This window comes from Hippoglossus hippoglossus, chromosome 8 (assembly GCF_009819705.1).
Source record: "Hippoglossus hippoglossus isolate fHipHip1 chromosome 8, fHipHip1.pri, whole genome shotgun sequence".
NCBI classification, from domain to species: domain Eukaryota; kingdom Metazoa; phylum Chordata; class Actinopteri; order Pleuronectiformes; family Pleuronectidae; genus Hippoglossus; species Hippoglossus hippoglossus.
In genome coordinates this window covers 13,215,241-13,239,423 of record NC_047158.1, presented here as the reverse complement: position 1 = coordinate 13,239,423, position 24,183 = coordinate 13,215,241, and the positions used below count along the sequence as shown (strand labels likewise).

At 42.7% G+C, this 24,183-nt stretch overlaps 3 protein-coding genes across 5 annotated transcripts; all 3 read left to right on the top strand.

Annotated features, from left to right (window-relative positions):
- Positions 1 to 1,810: 1,810 nt before the first annotated feature.
- LOC117766547 (myeloid-associated differentiation marker-like protein 2) lies at positions 1,811 to 4,977 on the top strand. Its single transcript, XM_034593664.1, has 2 exons — positions 1,811 to 2,239; positions 2,551 to 4,977. The coding sequence occupies exon 2, from the start codon at positions 2,667 to 2,669 to the stop codon at positions 3,576 to 3,578; it is 912 nt and encodes a 303-aa protein (XP_034449555.1). The 5' UTR covers positions 1,811 to 2,239; positions 2,551 to 2,666; the 3' UTR covers positions 3,579 to 4,977.
- A 474-nt stretch (positions 4,978 to 5,451) lies between these two features.
- Positions 5,452 to 10,253, top strand: pycr1a (pyrroline-5-carboxylate reductase 1a). Of its 2 annotated transcripts, none has more exons than XM_034593662.1 (8): positions 5,452 to 5,604; positions 5,831 to 5,902; positions 6,380 to 6,450; positions 6,615 to 6,794; positions 8,062 to 8,283; positions 8,391 to 8,483; positions 9,484 to 9,647; positions 9,944 to 10,253. In XM_034593662.1, the coding sequence occupies exons 2-8, from the start codon at positions 5,836 to 5,838 to the stop codon at positions 10,110 to 10,112; spliced, it is 966 nt and encodes a 321-aa protein (XP_034449553.1). In that variant the 5' UTR covers positions 5,452 to 5,604; positions 5,831 to 5,835; the 3' UTR covers positions 10,113 to 10,253. The 2 variants fall into 2 exon arrangements, with proteins under 2 accessions (XP_034449553.1, XP_034449554.1); XM_034593663.1 differs by having other exon boundaries at positions 5,463 to 5,520; positions 5,826 to 5,902.
- Positions 10,254 to 11,491: 1,238 nt separating this feature from the next.
- On the top strand, positions 11,492 to 22,517 carry LOC117766441 (transcription factor MafG). 2 transcript variants are annotated; one of them, XM_034593452.1, is made up of 3 exons: positions 11,492 to 11,765; positions 21,697 to 21,762; positions 21,844 to 22,517. In XM_034593452.1, the coding sequence occupies exons 2-3, from the start codon at positions 21,727 to 21,729 to the stop codon at positions 22,294 to 22,296; spliced, it is 489 nt and encodes a 162-aa protein (XP_034449343.1). In that variant the 5' UTR covers positions 11,492 to 11,765; positions 21,697 to 21,726; the 3' UTR covers positions 22,297 to 22,517. The 2 variants fall into 2 exon arrangements, with proteins under 2 accessions (XP_034449343.1, XP_034449344.1); XM_034593453.1 differs by lacking the exon at positions 11,492 to 11,765 and adding an exon at positions 11,790 to 12,524.
- Positions 22,518 to 24,183: the final 1,666 nt, after the last annotated feature.

Sequence of the window (24,183 nt, the reverse complement as noted above, 5' to 3'; positions counted from 1 at the left end):
TAATAGATATGAGGCTCAGTGCACTTAGAGTGACAGCACAAACATTAAAAAAAAAAAAACTTTCATATAACTGTTTCTGTTAAATCTTAAGAAACGTATAATCCCTTAAAAATGGAAAATAGTTTTGAATAATGCACAGTAAATCGTGTAATATTTGAGTTTTCAATAAATTCAAAATGAACTATAACTTGAAGGAAGATGAAATAAGATAATCCTTTATTCGTCCCACAACGGGAACGTGAACTGATAATTTAAAAACAAATCTAAGATCCATTTATTTTCACAATACATTTCTCCGTTCTGCAGCAACAAAGAGAAGCTAAATCAATTTGCCTTTCGATAACCTATCAACACAATACATACTATGCACTCACACATCGAAACAAGACACTGTCCAAACCATCAAGATCAATTTGACCAATTTGAGCAGAGTTTCCTGCTCCAGGATATTCCGACTTATGCTCAGGAAGAGCCAAATATTGAACCCCCTAACTTTGCTCAACCCGCTGAGCCACAGCCATATTTACACACCCTAACCAACAGATCCAAGTATTTCACCATCTCAGTTTGGGCCAATTTGGCAACCTCTCTATAAAATGATCCATCAGAAAAAAAAACTGATTTGAATGTATTGATTGTTTGTGAAGCAGCTGTGGAGCTCAGGAGGTAGAGTGAGTCGTCTGCCAACCTCAAGGTCAATGGTTTGATTTGAATGTGTGTGAATGGGTGAAGGTGACTTGTAAAGAGTATTTGCATGTGACTACAAGCGCTACACAAATGCAGTCCCTCTAGTGTCTCACAGATCAAAACCTTATACCCAGGAAATCAGACACTGTTGGGACAGCTTCAAAGCAAGTGAACTACAATGTGGATGAAAAGAGACCATATATTCTATTCTTAATCCTTACATGCATTGTGCTTCCTTGTTACACATTGACCACAGTACAACTTGGGTTGGGAGTTGGGTGTGTCATGTTAATAGCAGTTTCTGTAGCCTCATACAACTCGCCTCACACAGAGATCAGAAGCAGCCTCATAGGTTTTCTTTCTGAATCTAAACCCCAAGATTTAAAATTTTCTAAATTGTCATCTCTTGCTACAAAATATAGATTTTTCTATTACATAACTTTCAACATATCAAGAGACTCAAGCAGACTTTGATATGTAAAATCTATTGAGCATTTCTTTACCCCCTACGTTTAAAAATACAGACAGTGCCTGACTATAATAATTCTTATGAAACAAATATATATTAATTTAACATTTCTCATATACCTTTTCCTAATTCTCTCTTTTATAATAATATATTTATAAAAATTCAATGCATGGGATTCAAAAATATACATTGTTGTATGGAGTGCGACCGTTTTAGTTGGTAGTTTTCTGTAAGAATCACCTTGCACACTACAAATCAAAAATCACAGTGTGCTAATATCACAGGTTAGAGTATTTTAAGTAACTGCTAATCCGTTTCCACTTCCTTCTCACATACATAGCTCAAATCTGTCATCACATGTGTATAATCATCCCTCTGGACCTGTATGTAATTTCTGTCTCTAATGGGAGTCTTAGCCTGCCTCCCTGTCATTACACTGCGTATAAATGCCAGTTTCTTACTAAGGCAGCTCTGACTCAGCCTCTCTGGGTGCACCCTCGAAATACGAATCCCATACTGCCTGCCACATGTAGCCTCCCACCCCTCTGTGGAATATAGACCCCCTATTTATAGAGCTGGCGAGGCCTGTAACCCTGTCCTCGGCACAAACACAAACTTTAAACGGCCACCCCTTGCAGTCCACCGAGTACAGACTGACACACACACACACAGACACACTCACTCACAGGACATTCAGGAGGGAGAGGGTGTGTGTTTTTGTGAGAAAGAAAGAGTGGGAGACCAAATCCAAGAAGCAAAGGGAAACAGAAACAGTGAGACAAAGTGCAGGAGACAGAGCCAACAGTTTGAGTGATTTTCACTGGCGGTTAAGGGCCTGTAGTGAAGAAATTACAAGGGATCATGGAGTAACGGGACTTGACAGACAAGACAACAAAGTACTCCACCTGTTCGGCAGCGAGGGCTACTGTTGGAAGACTGATCTCGGCATACGACTTACAGATGGGAGCTTATTGGACAAGCTCTTTCTTTATTTTGAACTTGTAACACACTGGACAGCTTGAGGATTGAAGAGAGCAAGCAAAGGAAAACCAAGGTTTCAGAGGACATACACCACAGCTTCGAGTAAGACTGGGATCAAACCCTTACCCTTAAAGACAATATAAAAAGGACTGTTGTATTTGTATTTGTATGAAGTAGTTTCTATATGCATGTTTCATAGACTTGTGCAACGAAGCTGTGCCATTTCCTTCCTAAACAACTTCCCAATCAACAAGGATATTTTACCACTTGGGTCTAACTAAATTAAATAAAGTCATTTACTATTGCAAACTACCATAAAAACGTCGACAAAAGAGTGTATGAATGTAACTTAAACACAGGGCTGTAATTACAAAGTAAGCTCAGGGTAAACTGACAGACGTTTGTAATTAAAGACCAACTATAAAAGGCAACAGAAGAAAGGGTGAGGTCTACATCGACAGAGGAGACCGCAAGGACACCAGGACAGAGAACAGGCCGTCGAGAACCTAACCAAGAAAAACAGCACACCATGGATTCTCATGGAGGACACTACCTCAACAAAGACGCTGTGTTGTCACCTTTAGGTGCAGCCCGAATGTGCCAGATGCTCCTCGGCTGCACCATATTGGCCCTTGTGTCCCACAGTGCAGGCTACAGCGCCACCTATGGAACCTTCTGCATGTTTGTGTGGGGTTTCTGCTTCGCTGTGACACTGGTCGTGTTCACCTTGGACATCACCCGGCTCCACGCATGCATGCCCATTTCCTGGGATAACTTCACCGTGGCCTTTGCCATGTTGGCAACTCTCATGTACATCACTGCCTCTGTGGTCTACCCTGTTTACTTTCTCCAGACAGAGTGCCCAGATGAAAGCTGCGAGATCCAAATCTACCAAATTGCTGTCACTGTCTGCTCCAGTGTCTGCTGTTTCCCCTACGGAGTTGAGGTGTTCCTAACTCGAGCCAAACCAGGGGCTGTGGTGGGTTACATGGCCACGGTGTCCGGTCTACTCAAGGTTGTCCAGGGTTTTGTGGCCTGCATAATTTTCGGGGCTCTAGCCAATGACAGTGAATACAACAACTACATTGCTACCCAGTACTGTGTAGTGGTGTACAGCCTGTGCTTCTCTGTGACTGTGATAGTGGTCATCGTGACAGTCTCTGGAAGGACATCAGCACTGCGGTTCCCCTTTGACCGATTCGTAGTTGTCTACACCTTCTTTGCTGTGATTCTCTACCTCAGTACTGCACTTATCTGGCCCATCTTCAGTTTTGATAGGAAATACGGCACCACCGACCGTCCTGAGGACTGCCCACGTGGAGAATGTCCCTGGGACAGTAAGCTGGTGGTGGCAGTGTTCACCAGTGTCAACCTAATCTTGTATTTTGTTGATCTGATTTACTCCCAGAGGATCCGCTTTGTCTCCAGATCTGCTGTCTAAATGTTACCCCTTCAAGACTATTAATCCTCTGAGACAAGTGGACAGGTTTAAGCATCCAACATGCCGTCCACAGTCAGGTCTCATTGACGGACTCATTCCCTTGAATCCAAAAATGTATGGTGTTATTTCTGTGTAACAATTTTTATTATCAGTATTCAGCATTCTAGTATTGAGCCTCTTTGCTCAGCAGTCAAAACTGACAGTATTGCCCATGATACAGTATTTGCGAGAAAGGGCTTTTGCCCAGTTGTGTAATGACCTACCAGGGAGAGCATGCCAGGTGCACCGTTTAGCTGATGTTAGCAATTTCTTGCACCAAGGACTCTGGGAAATGCGTCCATCTCAGCACCAAATACATCCCTCCGCTCCAACTTCCTTTGGTGGTCTCATACAAGACAGACCTATGCGAGTGTAAGATAATGTTTAGAGTATCAGAGCAGTGCTATGTCAGATAGACACCCTCAGCCTTACAAAGACTCAGAAATGTATTTAATTGTATTTAAACAAATAAATGAATGAAAATATGTCTCATAGAGAAGCATAGTAAATGTTAAGTCTGCAGTGTGCACTGAATGTAGCTGTTGGTTTTTGGCTTTACGGACATTTGGTTGTTTGCTGTTGTTGATTTTTTCAGTAATGTTCCTAATATATGGAATGTCAAATTTCACATTTATTAGGCTTTTCCAGTTATCCACTGAATTTTCAATGTATCAAATACATGGAGGTTTTTGAGAGCAGGTTTAAAGACAGTATCAAATTGATTATTTGTGATAAGAATGATCATGATGTGTAATATTTTGTCTTTTGCTACATTTCTAATGTGTCCTACGTTTAATTAAATATCTAATATTTTGTTTGTGTATTTTTGTTCATTTCTTTACACAAAGTGCTTCTTAATTCATGTGTGAACTTTTAGTTTCTACTTTCAGGAAACAGGAGACTTGTGTTGGACAAACAAACCAGGTATATCCTTTGTACATTGGCAAAAGTTTGAAATTGGTGATTTCGATGGTTAAGATTCAAGATTCTTTACTGTCATATAAATTGGTCGTTGCACCATTACATGAAATTCTTACATTGCCAGTCCTCCATTGACATAAGTTTAAATACAAAAAGGATTAAACATAAAAATAAAATACTAAATTAAATGCATACATGGTGCATGGGGGCTGGGCCATATGACCAAAAAGGTTATGTCAATATAAAAAATAAAAATAATAAGTCATTATGAATAATTATCACTATAAATATCACATAATTATTTCTGTTAAGTTAGAAGACAGATCTTTGCTCCTGAGTGAAGGTTGTGGTTTTAAACTGTTGATAAATTGATAAACAGCGAAACATTTTACAAATCTGAGGTCAATCAATTACGTGTCGAAGCTCCTCAATAAAAATGTCATTATCATTATATGTATATTGTGCTAGAGTCATTGTAAAGGCTTTTCTTTATATTGTGAGTTGGATGAAGGAAGTCACCCCTGAGCTTCCTTCACCAGAGTCTTGAAGGTGAATACTTTATTAACTCTACTTGTAGATGTCAATGCTCACGTTAATGAACAAGCTAGCAGGATATGGAGCAGGACTGTGGGGGAAACAGGTCGGTTACTTACTTCTGTTCTCTAACTTGGACACACTCCACTCACCATTCGCTTCGTGGCTCGTGATAACGCGTCTCCATGTCTTCCCCGTGTCGTTCAAGCTTTTCTCCAGCAGATGTTAGCAGAGTCCCGCCATCCTGAACGTCTCTGCCCCGCGGCTCTTACCTGATGCAACTGGCCTTTTCGGATTTGCAAACCCCGCCCCTCGGGGATATTCTTTTCCATTGGTCAAATATATCACGTGTCCCGCCAAACACGCGCGCTCATTGGCTCTCTCGTCCTGTCAGTCAGGTTTCTCTCCGGGGTCCAGTAAAGCGACAGCAGCCGGGTCCACGTTGACAGTTGTAGTAAACTCAGGTGAGTTTGTGGAGCCGTCGCTGCGTTTCCTGGTTATTCTGTGACCTCAGGGACGCCTCCATAGATTAGTAAGTTTATTTTTCTTTGTGAAAACATTCACTGTCAATATTAACATGGCTGCTGCCGCCGTGTGTTCAGAAAAGTCCCTCCGCTTAATGCGGAAGTTAGTTTGTTTACGACCACAGATCAAGAGGGGGGAAAGATATGTCTATTGTTAGACTGGGCAAAGCCACCATTATCTCAAATTGAGGGGAAATGAATGTGTCATGTCTAATCTGTGTGATTTCCCCTCAGGTAGAATGAGTGTGGGGTTCATAGGAGCAGGCCAGCTGGCCCACGCTCTGGTGAGAGGCTTCGCAGCTGCAGGTGAGCTTTAAGTCAGACTGCACCATGTTCGAATCCCACATTACTAAATAGTTGGGGCCCAGATTTGGCCCACACTGTCACTGTCCGCTCCTGTTTGCCTGGGCACAACCTTGTTCTGGGCCACAAGTAAGCCACAGCAATACTGCATGTCAACCAAAGGTGGCCCGAATATGTTTGTGTTATTTAGCCCATATTCACCATTTATCACATGGGCCACTTTAGGTTCACATCCGAATTAGACCTTGCCCAGAGCACAACGTGTTTTCCATAAGAGGTCCACTTTCATTTTAGGATATTTAGGCAACGTCAGGCTCACGTCCATTTTGTCTGTGCAGCAAGAAGACCAGAAAAAAAGTGTCCTGAAGTGGACCACAGCCGTATGATATCTGGGATTATTCAGATTGGATTTGTGTTGTTGATGTATGTTGATTGCAATCAGTCAGTGATCTGTTTTATTTTGTATTTTTCTCCTTTAAGGCGTGATTGCCACCCACAGAATCACAGCCAGCTCCCCAGACACAGATCTCCCCACAGTGCAGGGACTGAGGGTTGGTATAGACAAATAAGGGGATGAGTGTTGATGTTTGTTCCAAAAGTAATTCTGTTTTAATTCAGGGTGAGATTTTGCATCGTGAATAAAGCTTTGCTGTGCCTGCACAAGATGATTCCCTGTCCTTACTATGAAATACTTAAATACACGTAATTTTCACAGAAACTGGGTGTGAATTTCACCACCAGCAACAAAGAGACGGTGAAAAATTGCGACGTACTCTTCCTGGCCGTTAAGCCCCACATCATTCCGTTTGTTCTGGATGAGATCGGACCGGACATCGAAGATCGTCACCTTATTGTGTCGTGTGCGGCGGGTGTCACCATCAGCTCCATAGAGAAGGCAAGTCACATCCCTCTGTCTCCTGCATTACTGATGACCAACTGAAAGACTTGACAAACTAGAAGGTCAATTATAGCTTGTAACGTAATCAGTGTACATGCATTCACGTTTTTTAGCCTACAGGTACGTAAAAGTGAGTAATGTGGATTTCACATCCAGCAGGTAGTTGCTCGTTGTTTTTGTTCATTGTAAAAGTGAAATAAAAACCCTGCTGTTAAACCAGGAAAACACATTATTTAAACTGAAGTGTTGCCCCACATTATGATAATTGAAATCCCTGATGATTTCTAGTTTCACATCAACATCACATTGATATGACTCTCCCAGCTCTTGATGATGTATAATGCGGGTAAAAATTCATGCCTTTTTATTAAGCAACTTCAGCCTCTAGATATTAGGAACACACTCACTGCCACACAATTTGTAACACAAAGCTCTCTCTGTGTTTTTGTGGCCTTATCTCAGCAGAGCCTCCGGCAAAATAGTCACATGTTTGCTGCTTGCATTTGAAACACTTCCATTTATTGAAAACCTAGATAAACAGATATGTTGTTTAATCTCACAAAAGCAATGACTTCTAGAGTATTCATTATATAAATGTGTGATGCATGTTAGCCTTTTAAAGGCATATATGTTCAAGTCTCTCTTTAAACAATACTTGCATGTTAATATGTATATTTAATAAGCTTTTGATTGCTGTAATCGTTCCTCCTCTTCGTAATGATCATAGTAAATATCCCTTCCAAACTACATCCAATGTAATAGATTTAAGCCACAGTCATTGCTCGGTGCTAAAATATTTTCCCAAATTTATCTTGAGTTTATGTGAGTTTTCAGTTATCTGAGTTTGTCACACAAATCATGTATGTGATTATTTGCATAAAGAGGGCAGAGGTAAGATTCGATCATGATCGCGCATCGTGTGTACAGACTAGTTGGAGCTGAGCACTTGTGATCGGATCTCTCAGGACTGATGTTAATAACAGGGCTACTGACAAGTACGGCAACATGCACTGCACTACAAGTTCATGGTGGTGCACTCAAAGCAGTCAGTTGTTGCTGTCTTGGCTTTGAAGCGGAGGGGGAAGGACCTCCAACATATATTTAAGAAAACTTTGAGAAGGAATTCTGGGCTTGTGACTCTAGTTTTCGGACAGACTTAAAATGTCATTAATTATCCCTTAAATTTATAAACAAGTGATTTCAAATTTCTCTGCCTTGTAATCTCAAGGCAGTCCATGAAATAGTGCATCGTTCCCCCTTGCAGAAGCTGCTGCAGTATCGCCCTGCTCCGAAGGTGATGCGTTGCATGACCAACACTCCAGTGGTGGTGCGTGAAGGAGCCACTGTGTACGCCACGGGCACCCATGCAGAGGTGGAGGATGGGAAGCTTCTGGAGCAGCTGATGGCCAGTGTAGGATACTGCACTGAGGTGGAAGAGGATCTGATTGACGCTGTAACGGGTCTCAGTGGCAGTGGCCCTGCTTACGTGAGTTAATTATACAAGTATCCAGTGTGTTTGGGAATAATGAATTACCTAAAGTAAATGTGAAAAAATTGCCCAATGTATTGTTTGTGTTGCTTGTGGCTTTGCAGGCTTTCACAGCGGTGGATGCTCTAGCTGATGGTGGAGTGAAAATGGGCCTCCCCAGGAGACTGGCTGTACGCCTCGGAGCCCAGGCCATGCTGGTTAGGCCTTCATTTTTTTAACAAATATATGTGTGTTACATGGATTTGTTTTCTAGCTTTGGTCTGGTGATTGTTAGTTTGTCCAGTTGTGCTGGTAGTTTAAATGCAGGTTTCCTTGTTTTGTTGAGTTTGATTTGTTTTCATTTGTTTGTTAGCTAGGAGGATTACACAAAATGTACCCAACAGATTTCCATGAAATGTTGTGGAGGGGTGGGACATGACCCATGGAAAAACTAATACAATTTTGCTGCAGATCTTGATCAAGGGGGATCCAGGGTTTTCTTCAACATTGCAGGATAAAGAGTTTTCAACATTTTCTTTGATTTCTCAGATAAAAATGTTGGGACTGATATTCATGAGTGTGAGCAATTCTGGATCTTGAAAGTTTAAATGTGGTTTCATAAGACGGCTGTCTCTGCAGAGGTATTCGCTGTACTGAGTGCCATTCTAGTTTGTTTGTTTTTTAGCAGGATTACGCAAAGACTACTCAAACAATTTCCATGATTTTGTGTGGAGGCGTGGGGCATGAACCAAGGAAGAACCTATTAAATTTTGGTGTTGATCTGCATCAGGGGGCATATCAAGGATTTTTATTCACTTTCTTTGACATTGCTAGATCGGGGGTTTTGAGCGTTCTTACCAATTTCTCAGGGAAAATACATGGATCAAGTGTTTGTACAATTTGGTGTGGCTAGATTGAATTTTAGGGGACTGTAGGGTAGAGGTAGTCGCTCTTCTGATTGGTATTCTAGTTTAAAATAGGTTTCATTTCAGACAGAACCAGTTTAACCATCTGGTGTTGATATGGAGACCAAAATTAGTCACTCCTTTCTCACTCACACATTTTAATTCTAATGTTAATTTGCTCTGCCACTGACAAATAAATACATCCTAACGCTATTCTGTGAGATGAACTCCAGTTGAATAAAAATACTTTGTTTATCACATCATATGTGCTAAGTTGGGCTGATGTGGATCTTCCTTTGTGTTTCTGTTAAAGGGGGCAGCTCGAATGCTGTTGGACTCAGACGAGCACCCTGGGCAGCTCAAGGACAATGTGTGTTCACCAGGGGGCGCCACCATCCATGCCCTGCATGTTATGGAGAGTGGTGGATTCCGCAGCCTCCTGATTAATGCTGTGGAGGCCTCCTGTGTTAGGACTCGGTAGGTTGATATGAAAGAATGTGAGACAAACAAAGCAACAAATCATATTCCCTGTCATAGCGTTGCATGAGAAATGCTTTTAAGTTAATTGTCACACTCAAGTTGCCAAAGGGTCTTTTGAAGTTCATAATTCAGACAGTAGATGGAGCCATGTGCCAATCATTTTAATAATGTCAGCTGGCTACTAATTACCTAGTGATGAGGTTATTATTATGCCATTAACTGTGTTGTGCTAAATATGTGAGTTGCATGCTACTTTGTAAAAGTCTCTGTGTTACTGCCCTTCTTTTGAAAAGGAAACTTCAGTTATTGGCTGACCAGGAGAATATCTCTCCAGCTGCCATAAAGAAAACAACTCTGGACAAAGTGCTTCAGCAGCCCGGAGTGAACGTAGAAGCTGCAGGAATCAAACCCCGTGCAATCAGTTTCTTTAACAGCAGTAACCCCAGGATCAAGAAGAACTGAATCTGCAGCATTTCATTTGATTTGTCACATCACTGACAATCCAGGATAAGCTGTCAGTAAATGCTGTTAATACACCATCACTGGCAGATGGTCTCTGAAACATAAGCTAAACTAATGAAATGTTGTCTAGATAAAAAAAAATCATCTGAATTTGTGATGATACCTGATGCATGTTTATATTTTTGTAATGAAATGCATTTCCTTTGTAATGTTTTGTATTGTTCATTGATTCCCTCCCCATTTAAGTTTCAGTTCCTGTGATATCAAATTACTTCCCTTGGTGAGTTAATGGACTTTGAGATATATTATATTTCAATATCTGTGGGCGTTAATGTTTTCCAAATTTCTGCCACTTGGTATTTTTTCTGTGGTAGTTGGGAAAAGTAGGTTTACTAGTTAGGGCAAGGTCACACATACGTGAATGCGAAGCAAGTATCGTAGGTCATGTTGACCAGAGTTGAACTCCACGCCAAGCCACACCGAGGATTTACTTTGCCACAGGAAGCAGATGTGTTATTCACCTCCTCGTATGCACAGATTGGAAGTGAAGGATCCCCACTGCTTCATCTGTGTATGTGTCACCGCGGCCGTAACCATGCAGTCCTTGTTAGGCAGTTAAGCGTTTGTTGCTGTGTCCCACCCAATATGTTACATGATGGTTGGGACATGTTGTTGTTTTCATTTTGGGGTTTATGCCTCATTCTGTTTGTGAACATCACAACTAAGAAACAACACATTCTATAAATCTCATACTTCCACTGCATCTTACCTCTGATGATACTTTTGATTATCTTGTAAATCAAATTCACGAGAAATTGCTTCAACTCCTTAGCTATTAAAAATCACAAGTTTAAGGTGATACCGAAATATGCAGTAGGCCTATACAAAGCCATACATATTGGTATAAAACAAAGTATGATAATTATGAGCTCATTGACTTGATCAGGAGAAAACAGATTTTTGATTTGCAGTAGAAACTTTATACTGACACCAATGTACCTCATATTATTGGTGTGGACCGCTGCATGCATGTGCATATATTCAGGTATAACAGTTGGTAGATCATGGTGGGACATTAGCTAATCAAAGTGCCTCTGTTGTGGAGGTGTGTTTTTATGCATTTTCAAAATTATGCTATATCAAAATAGATTATGAAATGCTACTTAAATATTTTATAAGCAAAATGTGAACCGTTACATTTTATGATGTAATGAAGCTGGGTGTTTTCATATTTACTTTTATTAATAAATATGAAAAAGAAAACCTTGTAGGTGTGATTTGTTTTGTTGGTTTTTTCATTTATAGTAACCACTGTTTTCCTGTCACCTGACAGATTTGAGGTTGTTAAACCGTAACAACGTGTAGAGTGGGTTTTTTTTGTTGTACTTTTTGTTTTTTTGGTGAGAAATGTTTCGTGTTTCAGAAAAGAAGAGCCTGCATGAATGAAGTCACGTGGCCAAACACGATGACGTCTGGCTTCGATACAAGAGAAAGGGAATCAACAAGGAGAGCACGAGCTGGCGCGTCGGCAGCGCTCCTGTCAGAGAAACCGACGATTCGGCTGCGGCTCCGTGGGTCTTGGTCGCCGGCATGCCGCTGTGAGAGGAGCACCGCTACGGCTACAACTCCGGAAGAGCGTCGTTTGTCAGTCAGGTGGGTCTTTACAGCCAAACACAGCGGGGCTGCTGTTGTGCTGAGTGTGCATGCCTTCGCCTCGCCGCTGACAAGCTGGCCGCGACTGCTAGCTCCGCGAGGCTAGCATACCTAGCTCCTCGCGCGTCAAGCTAGCGCGGTCGTGTCAAGGGCTTGCTTTTCAAAATAAGAGAGCCGAGCGGTTAGCGGGGGAGTAGGGGGTTTATTTTGTAAGCGGAAACACTCGTGTGGTCGGTGAGAGCTGACAAAAGCTCGGGCTCCTCCAGTGCTGAGATGGCAGCTAATCTCCTGTACACACTCCCGCTAATCATTATAGAAATAAAATAAGGTGTCATTGAGGTTATTTTGGGGGGTGTTTGTTGTGGAGGGGTGGCCCGCCGTGACGCGCGGTTCCCCGGTTTGAGGAGTCACCCGCGGTGTAGTGAGGACGGCTGAGCACGGGGATTTCCTCGCTTGCTTGTTGTTGTAGGCGGGGAGTTGTTTTGCCACTCTCACCAGGCGGAGGGGCGGCGGTGGTGGTGGTGGTCGTGGTCGTGGTGGCGGAGGAGAAGAAGACACGGAAGAGTCGCGGAATGTCACCGGCTGTGTGACCGCGGGTCGCCTTTGTGCCGGAGCCCGGGCGTCTCGTCTCGCGTCCGCGCGGTGTCACGGCTCCTCTCCGCGGGTCCGTCAACTCATGCGCCTCCCGCCGTTTAAACCTGCTGCTTCATCACCTCGTTGGGAAAAGGGAGCGAGAGGCTGCGCTTTAGCCGAGATCAGGTTGGTTGCAACATGTATTTTCAAAAATTTTATCATCAAAGCTGGAGCAACGGGTTGTGCTTCTTTTTTTTTTGTGCAGCTTCACAACGCATGCAAAAATCAAAAAGCAGTTTAGGAAATGCATCAAACCCATCGTTTCCTCCTGAACTGCTTCACCTGAAGTGACAATTCATGGTTAAACTGCAACAATGGCAAACCAACCCCCGCCGTCCTTGGCTTTTAATATCACAACCAGGCAATTACGCGCAGGGTTATCTTATCATCAGAGCCGAGCAACAAGCGGCGGTGGGTTTTTTATTTTTTTTTATCTCATCATGCTGAATCATCACAATGATGTATTTAAGACGGGAGCAGAATCCACCCCGAAATATGGCACCACCGGACAAAGGTCTGCTCGGTGGATAAGGGTCGATGTTTATCACCGAGGAGATGGATCGAAGCGGTGCTGATCTGTCCCCGCGAGTCAGTCATCAAGTCATGATCACCATCATGCATTTATCAATAGTCTCTCATCTACATGCAGCCGGGAATGTGCGCTTTATTGCCACGCTGTCATGATGTGCACCAACAAACAGGGTGTGAGTACATTTAGACTAAGTGCTTAGGTGTCAAGTACGATGTCAAATCCATGTACAAAATGCATGATAAGCAATATATTAAGCCTGCGCTGTTTATAATGGAGCCCTGCAACGGGTGACTTGTTTAAATTGGGTCATGTGTAATTGTGGGATTATGGCAAGTTGAAAACACCACCTCATTTTTGTGGTGTTTGAGATTAAATGTTGTCGTAAGATTGTATTTTTCTCATCCTATAGATAAGCAGCTTCCTTATGACATTATTTAATACAATGGAACACTTCTCTTCTTGTATTGTGGGGCTGGCAGATGCTCTTGTTTCCCTGATGAAATTTACCGCCTATTAGAGTGCACGCTTATGGAGGGCAGGTAATGAATTACCCACAGAGAATCTCTGTGCAATTGGAAAAGTCACCTTGGAAGCTGTTGAGCGTACACAGGCAGGGCTTAACAGATAGAAGTTCCCCACGCTTGCGCCGATATTCAACTTATTTCATCATCTCTCCTCATGCGAGCAGGGCACTGAAGTGTGTTTTAGCAGACAGGCCAGCCCCACATCAGAAGCTTGGCTTCTCAATAAAGCGTAATGCCCATCTCTGCCTTTCTCTGCAGGTAACAAGAACAGATGAGGGCCCATATAAGAGCCCAATGGGGATGGCGGTGGTGTGAGGATGGAGGCAGGGAGTGGCGGAGATCAGCTCTGAGATTTATCACCTCTTGCATTGTGGTAGCGAAGATGAAATAAGGCTGGATGCCACAGAGGTGAATCCAGCGCACAACTCATACCCAGTGGCGATGCTCGGAACGGGCAGGTTGTGGTGGTAGGAGGAGGTGGAAGAGGATATGTGAGGTTGATGAAACACAAGGCAAGACTTTAGTGTACAGTGTGTCCACCAACTCCTCTGTCTGGCCAACACAGCTGTGCCTTGGGAGTGGTTACGCCTATTCAGCACCATTAATAGCCTCAAGAAAGGAACACAAATGTGGGATTTGTCCACAAAAGTGCTGCTTAAGCTGCACGGGGAAATGGGAATGCCTGGAAGGAAAGGAGAAAAAGATCAATATAGTTTTTTTCCCCCTTATTTTGCAACAGGGAGCGAATCCTGGTGATGAAACCTCTTGCAAGTGCAATGCAGATTAGGATTGCTTAGCATTGCGATATACCCGCTCCACTTTTCAAAGTACTACTTTCATCCAGAGTAGCGAGTGCGTTTGATGATTTTCTGTTTGAGTTAGACTTGCATGTTCATTACTGCCCTCTGTGTGTTCATAATTTACATTAGCCAATATCGGACAGAACATGGGGAGTGTAAGAGCAGAGCGGTCCACTGGTGGCTGTTTTTTTCATGTAACCTACTTTTATCTTGCCTGATTTATGTGCTGGACACATCGGTGGTAAACTGACATTAAAAAACAACTTATTTAACCGTACCAATACTTGAGGCAAAGTAAAAATTAAACTAGTGAATCACACAGGGAAGAAGCTGCTGGTTTCCTTGTTCCTTGTAGCATTTAATCAGACAAAATAAGACTCTTGAACCCATGTTCTTGGCTTAAGAAATTTAAAGATAGTGAAAACGTGTCTTCACATGAGCAGTGTATAACCCACATTGGAGTGATCCTCAGATCATTATGAATGACATCAGTACTTAGTCAAATTCAGATTCTCTTTAAACAAATTAGAGCTTTCTGAGTTTGTACACTACCTGTTTAAATTGTGCTTTATATGCTGCAGGATCCAGCATTAATATTTGTATTACCTCCTCTGTCCAGTCACCATCGTTTCACTAGCACCATTAGACGAAATGACAATCTATTAATAAATGTGAGGTGTTTTTTTAAATAGAAAAATATTCTTAATTCATTAAAGCAATGTGACGAACATTTAATCAGTAAAACCATCCTCTGGGCATTATTTATTATTTAGCTGCCGTACACAGGGTGAGCAGCTTGTACTTCAGTCTCTTGCTCAGACAGAACATTCCAACATTGTTGGTGAACATACTAGTTGCTGTGGGAATCAAACCTGCAACCTTTCAAAATCCCAAACTCAAATGCTGAACGTTTCTATGATATGGGATGAGGATTGTAATCTATTCCAGGACTTTGAGCTTTAGTTCAGACTAAAATATGTGAGGAGATTGCATCCGCACATTGCAGTGATCAGTTGAGGTAGACTTAAGTTAAAATTCTTGAGCGCTTGATATTAGTACTGAATTATTAATTCTGACTGTATTCTGTAATTTTTGGGGACAATCGCATTGAGTTTGAGGCTTCATCAAATGTCTCGTAGGCAGACATCATCAATCACTTGTCATAATTTGAACTGAATGGTGGCTGACAATGTTATTAATAGAAATTAGCATCTTTGTTGTTTTCAGGTGATAACTGCCAGCGGACTATCAGAATCAAATCTCTCCCCAGGAAAATGAAAATGTGATGATAAATTAGTTTTCTTGCTTGTTTTTTGTTATTTGTTGCTGCTGCTGAGCTCTGTTTATTTGATAGCCTAAGGGATGTTTCACTTGAAGAGAATCCTCCTCAGATCATAGCTGTGCAGCGGCACTAATCATAAAACGTGAATTATTTCTGTATTATTTCACTTGAAATTGCAATAAAACTGGCAGAACTGCAGTAGTTTAGCCTTTTGTGCTGCAGAGGCTGTGTTGTAGCTATTATATGGAAGCGATATGCATTTCATATGTATGCAACCAGTGTAGTAAAGCTCCTGGATATTTTGCCAGTGTGTGGGTCGCCTGCAATCCTTCCTTCCTCTGCCAGTGCAAGGCCGAAGTATCAAGAGCTATTCTCTTCCTGTTTAATCAGGTCCTCCAGGCAGATAATGTGGAAGACCAATGAAGTCTCTCCTCTTGTCCTGCTGCTTATACTAACAGAGCAGCTTCAAGAGTAAACAGCATCTGCTGAGCTTGGAAATGGATTCTGTAAATATCGAAACATTGGTTAATGCAAACCAGCGCAGCCCGAGTCCCTTTAAATAACCCTCACATTATCAGTGACTTCAGAAAATAAAAAATCCCCTGAGGGAAGTGATTCATGTTTTCACTTTAAACCACATGAACTAGATGCAAATTTCAGACATAAATGTGCCACATGCTCTTCTGCATGGTACAACCCACTAGAATCCATATGGGGCTTTTTCAAAGCCAGCGTCTATCACAGTGCATCTTTTTATGGTGTCTATTTTTAAATAGTGACACATAATTAGTATTAGTTGTGTACGTAAACCTTTTGTAGAAACAAATATGGATATTGTGTGCTAGGAAACGACATGAAGTTGCACAATATTTAAAGATCTTTAATGTTCTCTGCTTCTTTCACTCACTGTTTATCTCTATCTTATAACAACTTAAATATTTTAGACTGATTGGAGCAAATGAGACTGTATAATTAATTATTTGTCTAAAACCATTTGTCTTTATCCATAAAGGCTAATCTTAGTTTAGCACTGATGGTACCTATTTAGCATTTTTCTGCTTCAAAAGCACTAGGCTGTATAAGAAAGAAGCCATTTAAATGCATTAATCAGTCTTTATTACCAATGTGTAAACAAGATAACTTGAAAAATTACACCTTCCTGACTTTCCCAATTGCCTCTAACAACCTGTGGACGGATTTTTATTCAAAGGAATTGGAATGAATTTTCTGCGAATATCCAAAGCATGTGCCGTTTATACTCGCTCCTCAGTCGATTACTTTTTATATGCAGCAAGCATCTACATCTTTGGATAAAACATCAAATCCCAATTTTTTTTCAGAATATATCCATTGTACTCAGGATGATGAACAGATTGTTGCTAAGAGCACTATTGTATTTATTTCAAGAGTCAGGCTTTTGAACAGTTAAGATATGATTTTCGTTACTTGCTATTTTGATATTGCCCTAAACCCAAATCAAAAGTATTGGCTCAGTATTTCCCCTCTACCACAAGCGTATCACATTTCCCTCTGAAAGCTGCTGAATGATTTCCCCTCTCCCCCTTTTTGTCACTCTTATTTCACGCTCTGAATACTTAGTAGTTAATAGCTTCCCTCCCCTCTTCCAGTCGTACCCTTCTCTCTCACACAGACACGCTTTACACACTGTTGTCTCCATACACAAGTTTACACCAGTCTTCCAGTAACTCTTCCCGAGCTATCAGAGGAGTCTGGTTTTTAATTTGCAGTTAAATGGCGCCCGACACATGGAGCTCGCTTGATAATTGACTTCACTCAGCTGAAGGGAGGAATGATTAGATCTGAATATCTAAGCGATCTTTTCAACTCTGAATTAGAAGGGAGGGAGTAAAAGTAGTGACTCTGATCAGGCATGAAGTGTTGAGAATGACTATTTATGGCATGCATGTTGGCTGGCTGCATTAAGAATCTCAACCCTGAAAGAGCAAGTGGACGGTACAACAGATAAGCACAGAGTATAAATTAATGAGCCTAAGCGTGATGAGACAGCTGCTGACATTTCCCGTAATTTTCACTCGTGCTTTTTCGGTATCTTTGTGGTTATCATCATACTGTTTCCTGTGGAAAGTCCATGATAAAGGGGTGAGAGACTACAACCCTCATACATTATTGATCGGGGGAAACTGAATAGGTGATCGTACCAACTTCACATCCAGCTCTCTTCTTTTGTGTCGTGTTAATCGACTTGAGATGTAGATGCAGGTTTTTGCGAAGACTGAGTTAAAAGTGGTGCTAAACCATTCTGTCTCCTATAGGGCCTTATTTACATCTGGGCCATAGATCTATAGATGTACAGACCTTCTTTACAAGTTTGGTTGTAGCAGAAGAAATCTGTTTTATAAGCAAAATGAGCCACATTGTGTCTCCTCTCTTTTGGAGTGAAATGTATTGTTTGCTGTGAGATGATATTCAGCTGTTAGTTTCACAGAACTGAGTTGCCGTTGTTGGATGCTGCCCGTGCTTTCCTGAAAACAGTCTTTCATCAGCATGCACGTCCACTGTCTAGTTTCATTCACTTCATTAGCAAGCTGCCAGTGCCAAGTGCTCGGACGCCTCATTTCAAGAATTGATCATGACAAGTTGAATTTATATGTGCTTGTGTGGTTTTGGTAATCTGTCTCTGTGTGGACGCGTGCGCATGCGATCAGTTACGTGATGTGCAATCCGCTGTCATGTCTCCGTGAAGCTAGCACCCCATTAGTCCTCCCCAGCCATGTTTAGTATTCAGAGAGCGGGCGCTGTCGTAATCTGGGTTCTGAGGCAGGTTGCTGGGGTTTTTGTTTGCACTTATGGCCCTGATAATCTTGTTACACCGCTGTCAAGTGGAGCTGGCTCTCCCTGCAGCCCTCAGCCACCATCCTCGCCACCTTCAGTACCAGAAATCCACCACCACCCCCACCTCTCCCCCCTCCCCCCTCGCCGCCCCCACCAGCCTACCGCCATTTTAGAGACAACCGTTGATGGACGAGCCTTGGATGTATCCTTGAGGAATCACCTCCTGAGCATCTTTATTCAGCCTCCCACCCCCGCCTCTGTCTCCTACCCCCACCTTAGGCAGTGAACGACAGTGATAAATATTCATCAGGGGATGCAGTGCCTGGATGCTGTAGCCTCGGTTCCCCCTCAACAAAGGGTCCCCTAGCTAATGGTGTCCATCCTTGGCAGCCCCCCTGGAGAGAGTCTGTGGAGGGGATGAGATCATTAAAACATGACACGGGCTCAAGGCCGGACCTATCATGTCACATCAGCATTTATCCCACCAGACTTTCTTTTTTTTTTTTTTTTGCCCCCACTTGAGTCTCAACCTAAGTCGACCCCACCTTCGTGAGCTACCCTCCATAGATTTAGATGAACACAGACAGCGTTTGAAGGTTGGCTGGGTTGCTCTCATCGTGTTAGTTCAACTTCACAACTTCTTAATTGGCACCTTGGTTTTGGTCCTTGCTGAGATCAGTATTTTTTTTTTCCTCTCTCTCTCTCAACCTGTTCTTCTCAAGCTCCTCTAAATGTGTCGAGCATGCATTTTTCACAAGGCTGTTTGCTCTCTCTCTTTTTTTTCTCACTCTCTCTCTCTCTCTCTCTCTCTCTCTCTCTCTCTCTCTCTCTCTCTCTGTCTCTCTCTATCCCCTCCTTCTCTTTCTCTGGGTGACCACACTCAGCATTTTCTATTTCCTGTGGGTGTGATGTCTCTCCTCCACAAGCAATCAGCTCTGATTTGTCAGCATTCTTCCAGGCGATTCATAAAAATTCAGCAAGCCCCGACAAAAGATGTCTTGTGTCCCCCACTCTTGCTCCCTACCTGCGCTGACCCCTGCTCCAAGCTGCAGCTTTCACCTCCTGCTCCTTTTTATTAGTCGCACACACACAACACCTGAAATTACTAGAGGAGAAAATACATGTACTTGATTGCGACCATAGAGAAAGTGAACTTGTCAAATCCAAAGGCATTCTTTTGCAATTAGGGGGGGGGGGGTTATGAGTGTGTTTTTCCTTTCTTTGCCTCTGTGTGTGTGTGTGTGTGTGTGTGTGTGTGTGTGTGTGTGTGTGTGTGTGTGTCTCCGCGAGGTAAGAAATGCCTTGTAGTGGAAGGGAGCAGCTGTGCATTGGACCTTGTCTGTGTTGTGCTGCCATGCCCTGTCACTGGTAGCCGTCTGTTGGCAGCAGCCTGTGCTGGAGGGTTGCAGCCTGGGCACAGTCCTTCCACGGTGTCATATGGTGAGCTTTCAACGCGCCAAGCCATGCCTACTATGTTACCCTACACAGCTGTGTGACAGAGTGCGACTCCTCGACCTGGACAATGTCCCATCTCCCTGCATTTTCAAGACTCCAACTTGTTTTTCGAACAATGTTGGTTCCAAGCTGCTGAGGGGAATATGGGTTCAGTTTGAAATTTGGAAGATGCAGCCTTTCCCCCCTCCCACTCTCATCCCAGTAGCTATTAGTGGAGTACTTCCCTGTCTATTTGTCCATTATCTGTGCATCATCAGGCAGACCATTATCCCATTATGTTTTGCATCTGTGGTCCAAATGCTTACTGGAAATGAGTCACCACAAAGGCCAGTGAAACGTAGGTGTTACTATCAGTCCGCTATTCATAGGCATCCCAACAGAGATGAAAAGTATCACATTTAAAAAGTCCTTTGCAGATCCTGAAAGGCTTTTTAAATGGGCATCCGCAGCACGGAGAAACATTGCCATTTTATGCACAGCCAGAGGACTCTTTGAAGGGAAAGCATCAAGAATCCAAGTCACAATCTGACCTCATGTTATGTCCCCAGCCTGTGTGATAGTGTCGTATTCAGGTCATTTTTAACAAGCGCCTGTCTCTCCCTGTTTGGCTCAGGTGACCGGTCCACCTGTAGCACACTATTGTTGCCATGGAAATATCCTGGCCATCTTAGTGCACTGCAGAGCTGCGACTCACGTGCTTCTTTTTTCTTTTCCTTCCCTCACAGAGCTTCTCCGCACAGATCACACATGCACATGATGACTGGCTTAGTGGGCATGTAGGCTACAAAAACATTGTTCGCAGACAGTACTTCCTTTTGGGATTCTTTGTCTCCTCTTTTGATGCAGTTGTAAGAGCCCACATGCATTTGTTTATGTGCTCTGTACAAACACACACTGATGGGCTGTGTAAATCAGCTTACTAAGGCAATGTGCTGGCTGGGCTGACTGTGGTGGGTGCCTGTGTCACCGACACAGCATTTACTGTGTGTACTGTAAAGCACCCAGGGCCATGAGTGTGTGTGTGTGTGTGTGTGTGTGTGTGTGTGTGTGTGTGTGTAGATGTGAGCGTCTACTTATCTGGTGACAGAGCTCACACGGTGAAAGGCACCCAACCTTCTGTCTGTCTTAACACCAGTGGGTTAGATTTCTTTCCAGCCCAGCTTCTTCTCCTGGTGCTCCCTCAGTACTGACATTGCAGAATAAACTGCAGTGCAGTGCTTTTATTCTGGATGGTATTTGAAGCTCTGCAGTGGTTTGAGCATATCCCTTTATTTCATTGATTTATGGGATTATAGTCCCACATAAATCTAGGCAGGTGTGACTGTGTAGGCTGGATGGCTTGTACTGTGAAACTCTGCCCTGTGTCCCTTTTTATGAATGTGTTTTAGGTAATGATGTATGTTCTGAAGAAAAAGAAAAACTTCAGTCTTTTTCAGTCCATTCATATCCATGGCTCCTTGTTCCCTGAAAGGCTGCACTTAATAGAAAATCTTGAGTTTTGTTTTCCAAGAAATCGTTGTGAACTGCTGCCAGCTGAATAAAATGTCACTCTGCTTGTGACTCACCCCACTACCCCACTTTAATGCAATGCAGGATTCAAGTGAGAAATCTTTAAGGACTTGTTCGGCCTCGTCCTACTCAAACTGACCTATGTTGGAGAGGGACGTGCATATGCCAGCAAGTTATTTGTCCTTAGTGGCAGTAATAGTCCAGGTAGGATTCGCTCAACAGACTTGGCAACACTTACAGGGAGTCCTTGACCCCCTTTGTGCAAGGACTGAGTCACGCTGTAGCTCCATTGCACTTTAATACACTCTTGATATTTCAAAGAAATTTGCTTCCTCCTAGTTTTTCTAGTGGTATTATACTTATAGTATTTTCTTACCTGCAGAACAACCAGCACTACAGGTGGACTCGTGGCATGACTACCCCAAACAAGGGAAACAAGGCCTTGAAGGTAAATAGCTTGCATGACACAAAAGTAACACTGTCAGTGTGAATAATTTTATTTATAACACTATCTAACCCCTATGCACAGGTGAAACGGGAGCCAGGGGAAAATGGCACCAGCCTGACGGATGACGAACTGGTGACCATGTCAGTGCGGGAGCTGAACCAGCATCTACGGGGGCTGACGAAGGATGAGATCCTGCAGCTGAAACAGCGGCGGCGCACCCTTAAGAACCGGGGCTATGCTGCCAGCTGCCGAGTAAAGCGTGTCACCCAGAAAGAGGAGCTGGAGAAGCAAAAGGCTCAACTGCAGCAGGAAGTGGACAAGCTGGCCACGGAGAATGCCAGCATGAAGGTGGAGCTGGATGCTCTGCGTTCAAAGTATGAGGCTCTCCAGAGCTTTGCCAGGACTGTGGCCCGCAACCCTGTCACCTCAGCCAGGGGACCAATGGCATCTGTCATAGGTCCCCTCATCCCTGGTAAAGTAGCTGCAACCAGTGTCATCACCATCGTAAAATCCAAAACGCAGGCTAGGTCGTAGTAGCAGAAAGAGCGGGAGGAAGATTTTCAAGATTAGTCAGTGCATTGTAACATGGCACAGGATCACCTGTGTAAGTTCTCAGTTTTACCCCTTGGCACTAACCCTAAAAATATGCTTCCCAATGTCACTCTTAAAGTACGACTCAGCAGTCTGCACTTGTCAACAGACATGTTGTGCTTTAAGATGACACAATCAAATTGTACATTTCAGGATTTGACAGTTGGGTATTAAAAATTGTGATGTATTGGCAATACTAACACATTTCACTTAAAATAGTGAAGTATTCAAGAAGGCAATATTGGGTGGCATCGATTTTCAGACTGTTAATGGGCTGTTGATTTTTGGTAAGATACTCTATGATTTGTCAGTTTACTGTAAGACTTAGCTCTTCAGACTTTTCCGTCCTAAGAATTGGAAATTGTGCAACATAAACAACAGAAAGAGCCAGTGTTTGTCTTACCTAAAGGAGACATCTTATACTCATAATTAGGTCAACATTTTATTGTGGGTTGTTATTTGAAAAGGTTTACATGCTCTAATATTAAGAAAACACATCACTGTCCATTGGCGGATCTCTTCCTCTCACCCTCTGTCTGAAGCTCCTGTCAATTTTAAAAGTTCCCCCTCCCTGTAAACGAAAATGCTGACTGGGGAAATTCTACACTGTAAAATACAATAACTATTTGGCCTTGGTGTAAAAATGTCCCACACAGCCATGCTAGCAATAGCAATGGGCTTGAAACAAGGTCAGTAAACGGCTAGGCTAACTTGGCTTAGGTAATTGGCATCCCTCTTTCAAGTCCATGTTCTAAAATCGTTGTCGTGGTCCACGCAGCAGTTAATTCAATGTCCAAAATCGAAAATCTAAATAAAATGTGACTTGTAAGTAAACAGAGCAGCAGCAACAATGCCTTAAGCTAGCGGTCGCGAACTTTAAACACTGTTAAACATGTTAAGATTGATAAACAATAACCTTACTTCTTTAACAGTTTTAGTTAAAAGTGGACTCGCAGCTCCAAAAAACATTTCATAACAATGTTGGCTAGCAAGTTGGCCGAGGCCTACAATTGAGCTACAGCTTAGCGACAACCAGGAAGCATGAAATGAAATGACTGGAACAAGAGAAGGTTGGGGATGTATTGTCAAGGACGAGTATTGAAAATACATTTCAACCCCTGGCTCTTCAACCCATCATCTTTTGGAAGTGAAGACAGAGAGAACTTGCTTTCGTGCACTTAAGGGTTCAGTGTCTCCACTGCAAGATGATGCAGCTATTAAACTCTTCCCGATTGCCACTCTCGACCTACCTAGCTTTGTTAGGGTGCATGCCAGACTAGCCACTAGGTGTCCATTATGCAAACGCGATGCTGAAGTATCGGTCGGACTACTGGCTTCAGGAGAAGAGCTTCCCTTGCCACAGACTTTGGGCTTTTAACTTTGCAGACCTTTTTATATACACAAAAAACCTACATAACACACTAGAGGAAGGGGAAAAATTGAAAAAGCATAATATGTCTCCTTTAAAACCCTTTTGCTTGTTATTATGCACTGACTTCAATTAGGTTAATAACAAATGGATCGTGGTGTGGATGCTACAGATGTCTTCAAAACAGCCTGACTAACCCAAAACTAGTAAATGAATCCTATTTGTGATTTTGTTGGTCGTCTGTCAATAATATAAGCGTGAAATAATGCTCTCAAATCTAGCATTCATTTCTGTTTATTCATCTGTGACAGGCTTTAATGAACTTGTCATTATCAATATGACTGGTAGATGCAATAATATACGTATGCACTGAAAATACAAAGAGGTCTTGCATATTTATGGTTAAGTGGAAACGTTAAAGCGGATCAGCGGTTCGTAATGATTTTGCTTCAAAGCCCGAG